At 41.5% G+C, this 19191-nt stretch overlaps 1 protein-coding gene across 3 annotated transcripts in view; it reads left to right on the top strand.

Moving 5' to 3' along the window:
- The window catches only part of dlg5a (discs, large homolog 5a (Drosophila)), a 211297-nt gene that overhangs the window by 87003 nt on the left and 105103 nt on the right, over positions 1 to 19191 (top strand). For all 3 annotated transcript variants that reach the window (XM_061911763.1, XM_061911764.1, XM_061911765.1), the window contains exons 3-5: positions 8877 to 9051; positions 9251 to 9394; positions 14073 to 14256. In XM_061911763.1, coding sequence (XP_061767747.1) covers positions 8877 to 9051; positions 9251 to 9394; positions 14073 to 14256 — 503 coding nt within the window. The remainder of the gene's footprint in view (positions 1 to 8876; positions 9052 to 9250; positions 9395 to 14072; positions 14257 to 19191) is intronic.

The following is a 19191-nucleotide window of genomic DNA, read 5'->3' on the forward strand; positions in this document are numbered from 1 at the left end:
CTTAGGTTGCTTCCCCCGCGACCCGACCTCGGATAAGCGGAAGATGATGGATGGATGGATGGATTATTATATGATTGATTTATTTTTATTGTTTTCCTTTGTTTGATATTTTTTTATGAATTAGGCGGTAGAAAATGGATGGATGTAAATAAATGAATTGAACTGAATTGATACATGTAGATTTTCACTTTTAACTACTATGGGCAGCACGGTGGACCAGGGGTTAATACATTAGGTCCTCGGTTCAATCCCGGGCTTCATTCAAAAGCCATATACCCCATTGTTACTGCATACGTTGAAATCAATATAAAACATAAAGCAGTTTGGCTAATGAAGATAAAGTCAAATAAACAATCTTTGTTCTTCTACAACACCAAGTGGTTCAGTGCTACAGCTTGTCCAAGAAAATAAACATGAGTGATACCTCCTGCATCTAATACAAAATCTTTGTAACTCAGTGTGTTTATACTTCACAGCCTGCGTTCAATTCCCTGAAATTACAGAACATTTGATCTAGTATTGTTATTGCAAACAATAACGTTAGCAGCTAATTAAAAGAACAAATGACCATCCCAGTAAACAAATTCAAAGATTTTATAAACAAGTTGTACTCACTAACTCTGACACAGCAGGTGAGATGATGATTTGTTGAGGAAATGAAAGCAACGTCAAATATTTTTCCCCTTTTGTTGTATACTTAGTGTGAGACAAATGCATCTGTCTCCAATCTAGTCCACACCTGTTGCCGTCTATCAGCAGTGCGCCATTAAACGCCCGCCGACACTCTACGCCACGGAAATGAAGCGAGACGAAGCAATTTTGCTCGTTTATTCCCAGGGAAAGTCTCCAGACCAAGGTCTGTGTAGACACTTTGCAGCATGTTTTCTCGAGCCAAACCGCACTGGTGGGCATGCGGAGACTTTGTTTACAGGAAGTAAGCAGTGTTGCCTAAAATGCATTAACTACGCTTTTCTGATGATTAAAAATTCAAACTGTTTTAATAACCGTCTGGAATTTTACCACGGTTTTATCATTATACACAATGTGAAAGGTATCGGTATCTCTCTTATAGTTGTCGAGAAAATGTAAATAATCACCGGGATCTTTAAACATTGGCATTAGCAGCTGTGGCTGTTACGCTATGGACGCGGTAGTTGTCGTGATCCCAAGGTGCAGAAGACAGCGTGCAAGTAGACAGTATTTGTGGAGGGGGGCGTGGCCTGCGGGCCTGCCGCGAAACAGGGTCTGCAAAGACCTGCCTCTTAAACAGCGACAGGAGAGTTGATAGCCCAGGTGGGCCTTGTTATCTAATCATCTGTCGCCTTTATTGGCAGCAGCCGGCACGAGACACGGGGTGGGAGTTGGAGCCCGGGAAAGACACACGAATTGGACTGAAAAGTTCGAAAATATATTGCTGTAAAGCAATCCCCGCATGAAAATAAAAAACTGTTACCTCAGACTGCCAGGTTCACAAGAAGAATAAAGACACAATTGTTAGATTCCTACTTCCATGTTATTTTTGCCAGTTGTTTTTTTTTTTTGTGCATTCCCAACTGCTCTAGGGTTTTGTTTTGCATCCACTTCGAGCTGCACGAGAGCTTTTTTTTTTTTTTTTTTAATGTTTTAAATACTGTAGATCAGGGGTCGAGAACAAAGCCAAATATTTCCAAATGTATTTCCGTGAGAGCCATATAATATTTTTTTAACACTTACAACGTGCATTTTAAAGATTTTTAGAGTATAATAAGTCTCTTATTCTTTTTCATAACATTGTTATTCTAAAGCTAACCAATTATACATATGATACTTTTTGAACAAGTGCGATAGAAAATGGATGGTTGAACTAAAAGGCATTATAATTTGAACGTTATTTTTAACACTGCGATTACCAGCGCAATTATTCATTACTTATCGTGTTAATCGATATCAGCTAAGATTTATCTGAGAGCCAGATGCAGTCATTAAAAGAGCCACATCTGGCTCTAGAGCCATAGGTTCCCTACCCCTGTTGTAGAGGTTGCCCTCCTGTGGGTTCTCCTGACACAAAGATTCTTCTTGTGAACCAGTCTGAGGTAACAGTCTTTTATTTTCATGCGGGGATTGCTTTCCAGCAATATATTTTCGAACTTTTCAGTCCAGCGTGTCTCAGTTCGTGTGTCTTTCCCGGGCTCCAACTCCCACCCCGTGTCTCGTGCCGGCTGCTGCCAATAAAGGCGACAGATTGTTTTTTTTGTTTTTTTTTTTCTCCCTTGGCCTCAGTCTGCACCCCCACTCCAGGGCCTAGGCTAAGACCGATTTTTAAATTTTATTTTAATCTTCTATTTTTTTTAAATATTTTTTTCCCCCCCACCCCCCTTGTTTAGCTGTATGTCATCTTTTTTGTAAGGGGCGCTGGAAGCCGGCAGACCCGTCAGCGATCCTGTTCTGTCTCCCTGTAATGTTTGTCTGATCTTGAATGGGATTGTGCTGAAAATTGTAATTTTCCTGAAGGAACTCTCCTGACGGAATAAATAAAGTACTATCTATCCATCTATCTATCTATCTATCTATCTAGATGATTAGATAACAAGGCCCACCTGGGCTATCGACTCTCCTGTCGCTGTGTAAGAGGCAGGTCTTTGCACACCCTGTTTCGTGGCAGGCCCGCAGGCCACGCCCCCCTCCACAAATACTTTCTACTTGCACGCTGTCTTCTGCACCTTGGGATCACGACAACTACCGCGTCCATAGCGTAACAGCCACAGCTGCTAATGCCAATGTTTAAAGATCCCGGTGATTATTTACATTTTTTCGACAATTATAAGAGAGATACTGATACCTTTCACATTGTGATCGGGATATTTTGCCCGAGCCCCAATCCAAACCACACCTGGGCAATTTTTTCCCTGAATGTGGTCCAACTCATGTTATCCATATGATGCCCTCATGTGCAATGATCAGGAAGCGAGTGATTTTCCGTTTTGTCTCCCAGCGCCAAAAAAGCTCTCGCTTGGTCCTCCTCTTCCTTCAAGGATCACTGCTGTGCTTGTTTTCTCTCTAGTTTTGACTAAGGTCCAAATGACTCAGCTGCGTTACATAAACCTCCAGAAGGGCCAAAATGTTGAGTCAAAGATGAACATAATCCCTTAAATTTCCTGCCCCAAGTCTCTGTGCCGTGGGTTCGCTTTTTCGCGGAGCTGTGACTACTTAGTGACACATTTGTTTGTCTTTTTTTTGGAGTACAGGTATTCTAATAAACCTCTTCTTTTGAAGACCCTCAGATCACGATTAGTCTGTTGCGAGAGTGTTTTATACGTACATGAAGCCAGGATAAATCTTCCAGTGGAAGTTAACCAAGCAATATTCGGACTGGCACGTTTCTTTCTAACCTCACAAAACACTTCCGTCCATGTATTTCTCTCCTCCTTTTTACACGATGACGCATTTTGCAATCGCAAGATTCATCTCTAGATTTATAGCACATTGGCACTGGACCCACCCTAGAGGATCATGTAGGAATTACACTGGACATATTCTTAGTGCACATTTCTTTAAGTACATCTTGTGAAGTGTGAATTATATTTATATAGCGCTTTTCTCTAGTGACTCAAAGCGCTTTAACCCAATAACTAAGTTACAATTAAACCAGTGTGGGTGGCACTGGGAGCAGGTGGGTAAAGTGTCTTGCCCAAGGACACAACGGCATTGACTAGGATGGCGGAAGCGGGAATCGAACCTGCAACCCTCAAGTTGCTGACACGGCCACTCTACCAACCGAGCTAAACCGCCCCACACCCCTTAACTTTTTGTTACTACTACTGCACACTACATTTGTTTATAATTATTATTTACATTAGGGATGTGCCAGCGATCCGTATCGGAGGATTTTCATGAAAAAGTATGTAATCGCCAGTGCCAATTGCTTCTTTTAGACTTCCTTTTTTATCGTCATTCAAATTTGAACTTTACAGCAGAGAAAAGAACGAAATTTCGTTATTTAAGCTCATGGTAGTGCAGGATAAAAAAAAGCAAAAAAATGTGCATATATATAATTAAATAACTATATTAGGGCTGTGAATCTTTGGGTGTCCCACGATTCGATTCAATATCGATTCTTGGGGTCACGATTCGATATCAATTTTTTTCTATTCGATTCAAAAACGATATTTTTCCAATTCAAAACGATTCTGTATTCATTCAATACATAGATTTCAGCAGGATCTACCCCAGTCTGCTAACATGCTAGCAGAGTAGTAGATTTTTGTAAAAAGCTTTTATAATTGTAAAGGACAATGTTTTATCAACTGACTGCAATAATGTAAATTTGTTTTAACTATTAAACGAACCCAAAATATGACTTATTTTATCTTTGTGAAAACATTGGACACAGTGTGTTGTCAAGCTTATTAGACTTAGACATCCTTTTTATTGTCATTCAAATTTGAACTTCACAGCACAGATAAGAACAACATTTTGTTACATAAGCTCATTGTAGTGCAAGATAAAAAAAGCAAAAAAGGTGCATATATAAGTAAATCAATATATTAGGGCTGTGAATGTTTGGGTGTCCCACGATTCGATTCAATATCGATTCTTGGGGTCACGATTCGATATCAATTTTTTTCTATTCGATTCTCGATTCAAAAACGATATTTTTCCAATTCAAAACAATTCTGTATTCATTCAATACATAGATTTCAGCAGGATCTACCCCAGTCTGCTAACATGCTAGCAGAGTAGTAGATTTTTGTAAAAACCTTTTTATAATTGTAAAGGACAATATTTTATCAACTGATTGCAATAATGTAAATTTGTTTTAACTATTAAACGAAACAAAAATATGACTTATTTTATCTTTGTGAAAATATTGGACACAGTGTGTTGTCAAGCTTATGAGACTTAGACATCCTTTTTATTGTCATTCAAATTTGAACTATACAGCACAGATAATAACAAAATTTCGTTACGTAAGCTCATGGTAGTGCAGGATTTTAAAAAAAGCAAAAAAAGTGCATATATAATTAAATCAATATATTAGGGCTGTGAATCTTTGGGTGTCCCAAGATTCGATTCATAATCGATTCTTGGGGTCACGATTCGATATCAATTTTTTTCTATTCGATTCTCGATTCAAAAACGATATTTTTCCGATTCAAATACATAGATTTCAGCAGGATCTACCCCAGTCTGCTGACATGCTAGCAGAGTAGTAGATTTAAAAAAAAAAAAGCTTTTATAATTGTAAAGGACAATGTTTTATCAACTGACTGCAATAATGTAAATTTGTTTTAACTATTAAACGAACCAAAAATATGACTTATTTTATCTTTGTGAAAACATTGGACACAGTGTGTTGTCAAGCTTATGAGATGCCATGCAAGTGTAAGCCACTGTTCTTTTTTTATTATTTTTATAAATGTCTAATGATAATGTCAATGAGGGATTTTTAATCACTGCTATGCTGAAATTATAACTAATATTGATACTGTTGTTGATAATCATTTTTGTTTCACTACTTTTGGTTTGTTCTGTGTGGTGTTTGTGTCTCCTCTCAATTGCTCTGTTTATTGCAGTTCTGAGTGTTGCTGGCTCAGGTTTGGTTTTGGAATTGGATTGCATTGTTGTGGTATTGCTGGATTGATTAAAAAAATAAAATAAAAAAAAATGTATAAAAAAAAAAAAATCGATTTTTAAAAAATGAATCGCACAACGTAATCGATTCGATTCGTATTCGAATCGATTTTTCCCCACACCCCTAAAATATATATAAAAAATATATATATATGTATATATAAAATAAATAAATAGATTACTGTACAGATAAATATATTGCACTTTTTCACATGCGTCCACGTTTATGGATGTATGTTATATTGTCTTTTTTTTTATTCCAGCAAGTTAATCCATCTTCATCATGGTGGCAGAGGGGTTAGTGCGTCTGCCTCACAATACGGAGGTCCTGAGTAGTCCCGAGTTCAATCCCAGGCTCTGGATCTTTCTGTGTGGAGTTTGCATGTTCTCCCCGTGACTGCGTGGGTTCCCTCCGGGTACTCCGGCTTCCTCCCACCTCCAAAGACATGCACCTAAATTGTGTGAATGTGAGTGTGAATGTTGTCTGTCTATCTGTGTTGGTCCTGCGAGGAGGTGGCGACTTGTCCAGGGTGTACCCCGCCTTCCGCCTGAATGTAGCTGAGATAGGCGCCAGCGCCTCCCGCAACCCCAAAGGGAATAAGCGGTAGAAAATGGATGGATGGATGGAAGTTAATCCATTTTGGGGGGAGTTGAGAGGACAATTTATTTATGATGTGTTCAAGAGTCTTAATGCCTGAGGGAAGAAGCTGTTACAGAACCTGGAGGTTCTGCTTCGGAGGCTGCGGAACCTCTTTCTAGAGTCCAGCAGTGAAAACAGTCCTTGGTGGCTGTGGGAGGAGTCTTTGCAGATTTTCTGAGCCCTGGTCAGGCATCGGTTTAGAGGAGTCCTGAAGATCTTTTCCGTCGTCCTCACCTCTCTGGAGAGACTTCCAGTCTGAGGCATTGCAGGCTCCAGTCCAGACAGAGATGCAGGTGGTCTCTATAGTGCCTCTGTAGAATGTGCTGAGAATGGGGGGAGGATAATTTGCCCTTTTCATCCAATGCAAAAAGTGCATGCGCTGCTGAGCTCTTTTTACAAGAGCTCCGGTGTGTGAATTGTCAGTTATCTGCACCCCCAGGAACGTGGTGTTGCTTACCATCTCCACCCCTGTACCGTTGATGTAGAGTGGAGCTTGGCTGGACTGGTGCTTCCCGAAGTCAACGACGATCTCCTTGGTCTTGTTGGCATTCAGGACCAGGTTGCTGGTTCTGCACCAGTCAACCAGATGTTTCATCTCCTCCATGTCATTGTTGTCACGGAGGTCCGCATACTTGACAATGTGGTTAGTAGTGGACCTGGCGCAGCAGTCATGAGTCTTCAACGTGATCAGCAGCGGACTCAGGACGCAGCCGGTACTCAGGGACATGGCACTGGAGGTCTTGTTGCCCACTCTCACAGATCTGGGTCTGTCTGTGAGGAATGCGATTGCCATTAAAAGGCATTCAACGCAAACCCTACATGGTTGGCACTTGTTTTTTTTTAATACCGTACTGACAACCCAAATATTTAGTAGAACAAAGTAGTAGTTGTTATTGTGTACCAAACCCAAAACCAGTGAAGTTGGCACTTTGTGTAATTGGTAAATGAAAACCGAATACAATGATTTTCATTCTGTTGGTGTGGCACCGAATGGAGATGTTGACCATATGTCCCGGCAAGAAATCTGCGTTCAAAAGACTCCGGCTTATTAGTGATTCCTAGAGCCCCAAAAAAAGTCTGCGGGCTATAGAGCGTTTTCCGTTCGGGCTCCAGTACTCTGGAATGCCCTCCCGGTAACAGTTTGAGATGCTACCTCAGTAGAAGCATTTAAGTCTCACCTTAAAACTCATCTGTATACTCTAGCCTTTAAATAGACCTCCTTTTTAGACCAGTTGATCTGCCGCTTCTTTTCTTTCTCCTATGTCCCACTCCCCCTTGTGGAGGGGGTCCGGTCCGATGACCATGGATGAAGTACTGGCTGTCCAGAGTCGAGACCCAGGATGGACCGCTCGCCTGTGTATCGGTTGGGGACATCTCTACGCTGCTGATCCGCCTCCACTTGAGATGGTTTCCTGTGGACGGGACTCTCGCTGCTGTCTTGGATCCGCTTGAACTGAACTCTCGCGGCTGTGTTGGAGCCACTATGGATTGAACTTTCACAGTATCATGTTAGACCCGCTCGACATCCATTGCTTTCGGTCCCCTAGAGGGGGGGGGGGGGGTTGCCCACATCTGAGGTCCTCTCCAAGGTTTCTCATAGTCAGCATTGTCACTGGCGTCCCACTGGATGTGAATTATCCCTGCCCACTGGGTGTGAGTTTTCCTTGCCCTTTTGTGGGTTCTTCCGAGGATGTTGTAGTCGTAATGATTTGTGCAGTCCTTTGAGACATTTGTGATTTGGGGCTATATAAATAAACATTGATTGACATGCGGAGTAATCACTCTTCATTCTTTAGCGGGTGACTTTTCAAATGATGCTACATATTAGCAGTAATGCTACTTTTTGGAGCCCCACACTTGACAAATTATGGTTGTCTGTTCGACGTCTTCCCTCTTGAAGCCAAACCACCGCCAAACGATGCTCTTTTTCTTAGGAATGAATTCTTCCTTCATTCGCACCTTCTTTCTCTCGTATTACCGCTCGCACGGCTCCGCCTGAGGGATTGAAGGTCTGTATTATCGTTGCTTACGCGCAGCTAACGTTACCCATGCCGCTACATCTCTGCTCCGCGAGGGTTTATGACGTACGTGACGTGTGTAAGAAGGTGTGCTTGCTGTCTGTGAGAAGGAGAGACAGGAAAGAGCGAGAAGAGCCTGTAGTGTAATGCCCGCAGCTAAAAGCAACTGCATGAGAACGTGTACTCCAATATCACGACATAGTCATTTTCTATATCGCACAGAGACAAACCCGTGATGTATCGTGTCTATCCATATATCGCCCAGCCCTAATCCAATTACTAGAGATGTCCAATAATGGCTTTTTTGATTAGCTGCGGGCCGCAATTGGACCCCCGGGCCGCACTTTGCACACCCCTGTCTTATGTGCTTTGTACTGACTGTGACAATGCCGGCATCTTTTTTTCATATTATCCTCTCTATAACTCTTATTCTCCTTTTTGATTTCCTGTTAATAACTGCTTACTTTCTGCTACAACATACACTTCTTAAACTTTCCTTAGCGTTTATTTCCAGGGAGTGAATTGCCTTGAATGATCGAAATATACGTGCCTTTTTCTTTGTATTGTGAGCTGTATCGGGCATCTAATCATTCGTATCTCTTTCGCAGGTTCGCCTGTGAACGGCGAAGCATCCTCCCCGCCCCCCGCCATCAATGACAACCGGCCCCCCGGCGACAACCTGGACACGGTGTTGTTTCAGCTCCGCCAGGTGACCAGGGAGAGGGACGAGCTCCGCAAGCGCCTGGCCTTGTCATCGCCTGGCACCACCTTTGACGACTGCAGGTAGAAAGCTTTTGTAGTTTCAATAAATATGCATGGAAGCTCTTCTAAGGAGCAGCTGAAATGCAAAATATTCAGTCGACTACATAGCTTATCAGAACCCCGTTTGAAAAATGTTGGCAATTTCAAGACTTTTCTTGTCCGTCCTTGTGTCTTAGCCATTCTGCGTGTTGATTCCTCGCCTCTCCGTCTTGTCTTTAAGGCCAAATTCCAAAGCCGGCCATGACTATGAGCGCTTAAAAAGCCAGTGCATGAGAGCCATGGCAGACTTGCAGTCTCTCCAGAACCAGCACACCAAAACACTGAAAAGGTGTGAAGAGGCTGTCAAAGAGGCTGACTTTTACCAGTAAGTATGCTTCATGCTAAAGGAACTACTGTATTTTCCAGACTATAGGGCGCACTTACCAGTAAGTATGCTTCATGCTAAAGGAACTACTGTATTTTCCGGACTATAGGGCGCACTTACCAGTAAGTATGCTTCATGCTAAAGGAACTACTGTATTTTCCGGACTATAGACCGCACCGCTGATCAAGTCTATTTTCATACAAAAGGTGCACCGTATTATAGGGCGCATTAAAGGAGTCATATTATTATTTCTTTCTTTCTTTTCTTAGTTTATTTGGAACATGACATACATACAACATTATACATCAGTTAAATTCATCATTTCGCAATACACAATGCATCATGTCCGAAAAGGAGTAGGAAGAAGCAAAGCTTATTCAATCCTACCCCTTTTCCACTTCAGAGCGCCCACAAAATAAACATTCATTCACTGACCTTCTTTACAGCAAAATATCAAAATAGCAAAATGACATCTATGAGTGAGTAACACAGCAGTTTTCTAACATGTACTTATTTCAGTCATTATTAACATACTAAGATGAAGAATATCTTATTTTCAATAAGTTTGAAAGTGTTTCTCATAATACTACTTCTTTGCACTTTGTAAGCACTATTAATTTAAACATCCTCTTAAACTCGGTCATATCAGTACAATGTTTAACTTCTTTACTTCATCCATTCCATCATTTAATTCCACATACTGATATGCTAAAAGTTTTAAGTGTTGTATGGGCATACAAATGTTTTAAGTTAGATTTTCCTCTTTGTGTTGAGAAGAATTGTTGTACATTCTTTGCTAGCAGGTTATAATTTACTTTGTACATCAATTTAGCTGTTTGCAATTTTATCAAGTCATCGAGCTTTAATATTTTCGACTCAATAAATAAAGGGTTTGTATGTTCTCTATATCCAACATTGTGTATTATTCTAATCGATCTTTTTTGTAACACTGTTAGTGAATGTGGCGCACATTTGTAGTTGTTTCCCCATATTTCTGCACAATAACTCATATATGGTAACACTAGCAAGCAGTAGAGAATATAAAGTGATTTTTGGCCCAGGACGTATTTTGCTTTATTCATTATTGAAATATTTTTTGCCACCTTATGTTGTATGTTTTGTATATGACATTTCCAGTTCATTTTATCATCTATTAATACTCCCAAAAATCTGGTTTCTTTTTGCTAAAGAACCATTCACACACATCTGCAATTTATCTTGGACAAATTTCCTTTACAAATGAAACTATCGAAAGTCATCCCCGTCTTCAAATCTGGAGACAAACATCACTTCACTAATTACCGGCCCGTCTCCCTTCTGCCACAGTTATCAAAAATATTGGAGAAATTATTCGATAATAGACTTCGTGGCTTCATTGAAAAGCACAAATTATTATCTGATTGTCAATATGGGTTCCAACAAAATAGATCAACTTCATTAGCTTTAATTAATTTATTAGAGAACATTACTAATGGTATCGAGAAGAATACATTTGTTATAGGAATTTTTATTGACCTGCAAAAGGCTTTTGATACCATTGACCACCAGATTTTGGTAAATAAACTGGAAAACTATGGCATAAGGCAGGCGAGCTACTTTTCAATTGACCAAATCGAGGGGATCTACCTCATTTATATATATCATTTATGTTTATTTATTTATGAAAGAGACATTTTTGTAAACAAGTTAAATGTGTTTAATGATAATACAAGCATGTGTAACACATATAGATGTCTTTCTTTCACAAAGACAAGAATATAAGTTGGTGTATTACCTGATTCTGATGACTTGTATTGATTGGAATCAGACAGTAATGATGATAACGCCCACATTTTCAAATGGAGGAGAAAAAAAGTGGTCCTTTCTGTACAATACCACATGAAAGTGGTTGGTTTTTGGCATCTAATTCATCCAGCTTCCATACACTTTACAAGAAAAACATTGGCGGCAAATTCCGTAGCTTGCTTGATTGACATTCACGGCACCCGAGGGTCTTGTGAGATGACGCTGGCTGCTGCCAGTTCATTATTATGAAAAACTGACAGAGAGGAAGGCGAGAAACACTTTTTATTTCAACAGACTTTCGCGCCGTCCCTTCCGTCAAAACTCTAAAGGCCGACTGCACATTTCCTATCTTCACAATAAAAGCCCTGCTTCATGCTGCCTGCACTAACAAAATAAGAGTCTCGGAAAACTGGCGTGCACAAGTGATGGTATGTTTTAGCACTTTCATGGCGAGTTTACTGACAGGTACAAGTAACAAATTTACACTACTTTATATTAGAAATGGCGACATAGAGGGTGAGTGTCCCATAACAAGAAGATAGAGAAAAATAAGATGCTTATCGACTATGGTGTCTTCATGGACTACAAAGGCGGATGCGCACACATTTTCAGGATTTATCCTGATCCCAAACACAAATCAAAAGGTAAGAAAAGTTTCTTTTGCATAATATTACGTAACAAAACACCAGATAGTCCTGAATTAAAAGTGTCTCAAAGGGCTGCACGAGCCACAAAATCCTCGGTTCAGATCCCACATCAGGGCAATAAATAACCATCAAGCGGTGCAGCTTCATAGCTTACCGAAGTCGTACTAAAACATTTTGATAGATTTTTGAACACCGTGTGTAATGTTCTATATTTTCAATGGAACACATACAATTTTGGTGTTGTTTACTTTAGTCATATTGCAGTCTACATGTATCTCTTATGTGTGTTCACCATGTACCACATAAAATAACTTCGAGGTCGGTAAGCACAAAATTATTCCGTACATTAGGCCCACCGGGTTTTGAGAAAATGAAAGGATTTTAAGTGAGCCAAATAGTCCAAAAATGATGCTATTTGTACTAGCTCACCACCAATGAACATCTATTTAAACTTGTCGTGCTCCTAAGTCCAACGTGGACGTTTCTACCTTCCGTCTGTCACACTCAGAGGTGGGTAGAGTAGCCAGAAATTGTACTCAAGTAAGAGTACTGTTACTTTAGAGATTTGTTACTCAAGTAAAAGTAAGGAGTAGTCACCCAAATATTTACTTGAGTGAAAGTAAAAAGTATGTTGTGAAAAAACTACTCAAGTACTGAGTAACTGATGAGTAACCTGTTTGTTTAATGATTACGGCAACAAATAATGCACAAAAACATAAAAATAGCAATCAGCAAATTCATAGCCAGGAATATCTCTTAAGCAACTAAAACAATAATACATATTAAATAATAATACATGCCCTAGTGTGTGAGTGTGAATGTTGTCTGTCTATCTGTGTTGGCCCTGCGAGGAGGTGGCGACTTGTCCAGGGTGTACCCCGCCTTCCGCCCGATTGTAGCTGAGATAGGCGCCAGCGCCCCCCGCGACCCCAAAAGGGAATAAGCGGTAGAAAATGGATGGATGGATTAAAATAAAAATATTAAGGAAAATTGAGCCACAATAACTAAACAGCACCATAGGCTCAGTAGGCATTCATCGATTGATTGATTGATTGATTGAAACTTGTATTAGTATATTGCACAGTACAGTACATATTCCGTACGATTGACCACTAAATGGTAACACCCCAATAAGTTTTTCAACGTAAATCAATTACTTAATAAATGACCAAGTCGAGGTGATCTACCTCATATATACATACACACACATATCATATATATATATATATATATATATATATATATATATATATATATACAGTATATAATTTATAGTTATTTATTTTGCCGTTTTTGTTGACATGTTAAAGGTGTTTTAATGAATATACATGCATGTTTAACACAGATTCCTATCTTTCATGAAGACAAGAATATAAGTTGGTGTATTACCTGACTCTGATGACTTGCATTGATTGGAATCAGACAGTATAGTGCTGATAACGTCCACGTTTTCAAATGGAGGAGAAAAAAAGTTCCTCTTTTGTGTCTAATACCACATGAAAGTCGTTGGTTTTTGGCATCTTATTTGTCCAGCTTCTAAATTCCTTTTTATACACTTTACAAGAAATACATTGGCGGCAAACTCCGTAGCTTGCTAGCTAGTTTGCGCTGGCTTTCGGAGACTCTTATTTTGTTAGCGCAGGCGCGATGGAGCGGCGCTTTTATTGTGGAGACAGGAACTGTGCAATCAGTCGGGAAGTACGGTTTTTTCCTTTACACTTTTGATTGATTGATTGAAACTTGTATCAGTAGATTGCACAGTACAGTACATATTCCGCACAATTGCCCACTAAATGGTAACACCCCAATAAGTTTTTCAACTTTTTTAGGTCGGATTTGACGTGTGACGGTCACGTGACCACCTGGTTTTGTTTGATTGGTCCAACGTCACCAGTGACTGCATGTGATTGGTGAAATGCAGGCATGTGTAGTTCCTACTTTGAATGCGTGTCTGACGTAATCAAAACAAACAAAGCGTGCATTAACAGATCGATAAAAAAAAAAAGTAGCGAGTAACAAGCTGATTGTAGATAAATGGAGCGGAGTAAAAGTAGCGTTTCTTCTCTATAAATATACTCAAGTAAAAGTATGTTGCATAAAAACTACTCTTAGAAGTACAATTTATCCCAAAAGTTACTGTAAAAGTAAATGTAGCGCGTAACTACCCACCTCTGGTCACACTTCACCTGAAAATGCGTGCAAAAACCCCCCCTCGCTCACCTCCTTTGGGCGTTTGCTCCCCCCAGCATGCTGCACAGCCGAGTCCTGGGCGAGCAGACGCAGCTGAAAGAAGAGATGGAGACGCTGAGGAGGGACAACACCCAACTGGTGCGGGAGCACAACCACCTGAAGCAGAACTGCGAGGAGCTGAAACGGCTCCATGGTCAAGATCAGCAGGAACTGTCAGACCTGCGACTGCAGCAGCAGCAGGTAAAGTCCACTAAAGTTTTATATACTGTGTACAAAAACCCAAAACCAGTATAGTTGGCACGTTGTGGACATGGTAAATAAGAAAAGAATACAATGATTTGCAAGTCCTTTTCAACTTATATTCAATTGAATAGACTGCAAAGACAAGATATTTAATGTTTGAACTGAGAAACTTCATTTTTTCTGTGCAAATAATCATTAACTTAGAATTTAATGGCAGCAACACATTGCAAAAAATTTGGCACAGAGGCATTTTTACCACTGTGTTACATGGCCTTTCCTTTTTAACAAAACTCAATAAACGTTTGGGAACTGAGGAGACCAATTGTTGAAGCTTTTCAGGTGGAATTCTTTCCCATTCTTGCTTGATGTACAGCTTAAGTTGTGGTATTTTAGGCTTCGTAATGCGCCACACATTTTTAATGGGAGACGGGTCTGGACTACAGGCAGGCCAGTCTTTTACTATGAAGCCACGCTGTTGTAAAACGTGCAAAATGTGGCTTGGCATTGTCTTGCTAAAATAAGCAGGGGCGTCCATGAAAAAGACATTGCTTAGATGGCAACATATGTTGCTCCAAAACCTGTACGTACCTTTCAGCATTAATGGTGCCTTCACAGATGTATAAGTTACCCATGCCTTGGGCACTAATACACCCCCATACCATCACTGATGCTGTCTTTTGAACTTTGTGCCTATAACAGTCCGGATTGTTCTTTTCCTCTTTGGTCCGGAGGACATGACGTCCAATTTCCAAAAACAATTTGAAATGTGGACTCGTCAGACCACAGAACACTTTCCGCTTTGCATCAGTCCATCTTAGATGACCTCGGGCTTAACGAAGCCGGCGGCGTTTCTGGGTGTTGTTGATAAATGGCTTTCGCTTTGCATAGCATACAGTTTTACGTTGCACTTACAGATGTAGCAATGAACTGTAGTTACTGACAGCGGTTTTATCAATCAATCAATGTTTACTTATATAGCCCTAAATCACTAGTGTCTCAAAGGGCTGCACAAACCACTTTGACATCCTCGGTAGGCCCACATAAGGGCAAGGAAAACTCACACCCAGTGGGACGTCGGTGACAATGGTGACTATGAGAACCTTGGAGAGGAGGAAAGCAATGGATGTCGAGCGGGTCTAACATGATACTGTGAGAGTTCAATCCATAATGGATCCAACACAGTCGCGAGAGTCCAGTCCAAAGCGGATCCAACACAGCAGCGAGAGTCCCGTTCACAGCGGAGCCAGCAGGAAACCATCCCAAGCGGAGGCAGATCAGTAGCGCAGAGATGTCCCCAGCCGATACACCGGCAAGCGGTACATGGCCACCGGATCGGACCGGACCCCCTCCAGAAGGGAGGGTGGGACATAGGAGAAAAAAGAAAAGAAACGGCAGATCAACTGGTCTAAAATGGGAGTCTATTTAAAGGCTATGTTGTTCCAAAACATGTATGTACCTTTCACCATTAATGGTGCCTTCACAGATGTGTAAGTTACCCATGCTTTGGGTACTAATGCACCCCCATACCAACACAGATGCTGGCTTTTGAACTTTATGCCTATAACAGTCCGGATTGTTCTTTTCCTCTTTGGTCCGGAGGACAAGACGTCCACAATTTCCAAAAACAATTTGAAACGTGGACTCGTCAGACCATATAACACTTTCCACTTTGCTTTAGTCCATCTTAGATGACCTCGAGCTTAACTAAGCCGCCGGCGTTTCTGGGTGTTGTTGATAAATGGCTTTCGCTTTGCATAGTATACAGTTTTACGTTGCACTTACAGATGTAGCAATGAACTGTAGTTACTGACAGCGGTTTTATCAATCAATCAATCAATCAATGTTTACTTATATAGCCCTAAATCACTAGTGTCTCAAATGGCTGCACAAACCACTACCACATCCTCGGTAGGCCCACATAAGGGCAAGGAAAACTCACACCCAGTGGGACGTCGGTGACAATGATGACTATGAGAACCTTGGAGAGGACGAAAGCAATGGATGTCGAGCGGGTCTAACATGACACTGTGAAAGTTCAATCCATAATGGATCCAACACAGTCGCGAGAGTCCAGTCCAAAGCGGATCCAACACAGCAGCGAGAGTCCCGTTCACAGCGGAGCCAGCAGGAAACCATCTCAAGCAGAGGCGGATCAGCAGCGCAGAGATGTCCCCAGCCGATACACAGGCAAGCAGTACATGGCCACCGGATCGGACCGGACCCCCTCCACAAGGGAGAGTGGGACATAGGAGAAAAAAGAAAAGAAACGGCAGATCAACTGGTCTAAAAAGGGAGTCTATTTAAAGGCTATGTTCCTCCAAAACCTGTATGTACCTTTCAGCAGTAATGGTGCCTTCACAGATGTGTAAGTTACCCATGCTTTGTGTATTAATACACCCCCATACCAACACAGATGCTGGCTTTTGAACTTTGTGCCTATAACAGTCCGGATTGTTCTTTTCCTCTTTGGTCCGGAGGACAAGACGTCCACAATTTCCCAAAACAATTTGAAATGTGGACTCGTCAGACCACAGAACACTTTCCACTTTGCATCAGTCCATCTTAGATTACCTCGGGCTCAACGAAGCCGGCGGCGTTTCTGGGTGTTGTTGATAAATGGCTTTCGCTTTGCATAGTATACAGTTTTACGTTGCACTTACAGATGTAGCAATGAACTGTAGTTACTGACAGCGGTTTTATCAATCGATCAATCAATCAATGTTTACTTATATAGCCCTAAATCACTAGTGTCTCAAAGGGCTGCACAAACCACTACCACATCCTCGGTAGGCCCACATAAGGGCAAGGAAAACTCACACCCAGTCGGACGTCGGTGACAATGATGACTATGAGAACCTTGGAGAGGACGAAAGCAATGGATGTGGAGCGGGTCTAACATGATACTGTGAAAGTTCAATCCATAATGGATCCACACTGTCGCGAGAGTCCAGTCCAAAGCGGATCCAACACAGCAGCGAGAGTCCCGTTCACAGCGGAGCCAGCAGGAAACCATCCCAAGCGGAGGCGGATCAGCAGCGCAGAGATGTCCCCAGCCGATACACAGGCGAGCAGTGCATGGCCACCGGATCGGACCGGACCCCCTCCAGAAGGGAGGGTGGGACATAGGAGAAAAAAGAAAAGAAACTGCAGATCAACTGTTCTAAAATGGGAGTCTATTTAAAGGCTATGTTGTTCCAAAACCTGTATGTACCTTTCAGCAGTAATGGTGCCTTCACAGATGTGTAAGTTACCCATGCTTTGGGCACTAATACACAGATGCTGGCTTTTGAGCTTAGTGGCTGTAACAGTCCGGATTGTTCTTTTCCTCTTTGGCCTGGAGGACATGACGTCCAATTTCCAAAAACAATTTGAAATGTGGACTCATCAGACCATAGAACACTTTCCACTTTGCTTTAGTCCATCTTAGATGACCTCGAGCTTAACTAAGCCGCCGGCGTTTCTGGGTGTTGTTGATAAATGGCTTTCGCTTTGCATAGTACAGTTTTAACTTGCACTTACAGATGTAGTGACAAACTGTAGTTACTGACAGAGGTTTTATGTAGTGTTCCCGAGCCCATGTGGTGATATCCTTTACACGCTGATGTCTGTTTTTGATGCATTACCGCCTGAGGGATCGAAGATACATAATATCATCGCTAACGTGCCGTGATTTCTCCAGATTTTCTGAACCTTTTGATGATATTGCGGACTGTAGATGGTGAAATCCCTTATTTCCTTTGCAATAGCTGGTTGGGAAATGTTGTTCTTAAACAGTTTGCTTAGGCGTTTTTTCACAAAGTGGTGACCCTCGCCCCATCCTTGTTTGTGAATGACTGAGCATTTCATGGAAGCTGCTTAAGTTAAAGTTAAAGTACCAATGATTGTCACACACACTCTAGGTGTGGTGAAATGTGTCCTCTGTATTTGACCTATCCCCTTGTTCACCCCCTGGGAGGTGAGGGGAGCAGTGAGCAGCAGCGGTGCCGCGCCCGGGAATCATTTATGGTGATTTAACCCCCAATTCCAACCCTTGATGCTGAGTGCGAAGCAATGGTTCCCATTTTTTTTATAGTCTTTGGTATGACTCAGCCGGGGTTTGAACTCACAACCTACCGATCTCAGGGCGGACACTTTTCTACCCAATCATGGCACCCACCTGTTCCCAATTAGTCTGTGTAAAGCGCTTTGAGTCACTTGAGAAAAGCGCTATATAAATATATAATTCACTATTGAATTACTAAGGTTTTATTATTATTATTATTATTATTATTATAATTAGGGACGGCGTGGCACAGTGGGAGAGTGGCCGTGCGCAACCCGAGGGTCCCTGGTTCAATCCCCACCTAGTACCAACCTCGTCACGTCCGTTGTGTCCTGAGCAAGACACTTGAAGTGAAGTGAATTATATTTATATAGCGCTTTTTCTCTAGCGACTCAAAGCGCTTTACATAGTGAAACCCAATATCTAAGTTACATTCAAACCAGTCTGGGTGGCACCGGGAGCAGGTGGGTAAAGTGTCTTGCCCAAGGACACAACGGCAGTGACGAGGATGGCGGAAGCGGGAATCGAACCTGCAACCCTCAAGTCGCTCCACCAACCGAGCTAAACCTGTTCACCCGTGGGACGTTCCAGAAGGGTGTTTGATGAGCACTGCCTCAACTTTCTCGGTCTTTTTTGCCACTCGTGCCAGCTTTTTTGAAACATGTTGCAGGCATCAATTGCCAAGTGAGCTATTTTCAAAAATGACAATGTTTTCCAGTTCAAACTTTAAATATCTTGTCCTGTCATACCACACCGTGATTTATTTAGACTTTTTTGCTGTTTTCCTGTGTGTAGCGTTTTAGTTCTTGTCTTGTGCTCCTATTTTGGTGGCTTTTTCTCTTTTTTTTGGTATTTTCCTGCAGCAGTTTCATGTCTTCCTTTGAGCGATA

Source organism: Nerophis ophidion, linkage group LG09, assembly GCF_033978795.1.
Source record: "Nerophis ophidion isolate RoL-2023_Sa linkage group LG09, RoL_Noph_v1.0, whole genome shotgun sequence".
NCBI classification, from domain to species: domain Eukaryota; kingdom Metazoa; phylum Chordata; class Actinopteri; order Syngnathiformes; family Syngnathidae; genus Nerophis; species Nerophis ophidion.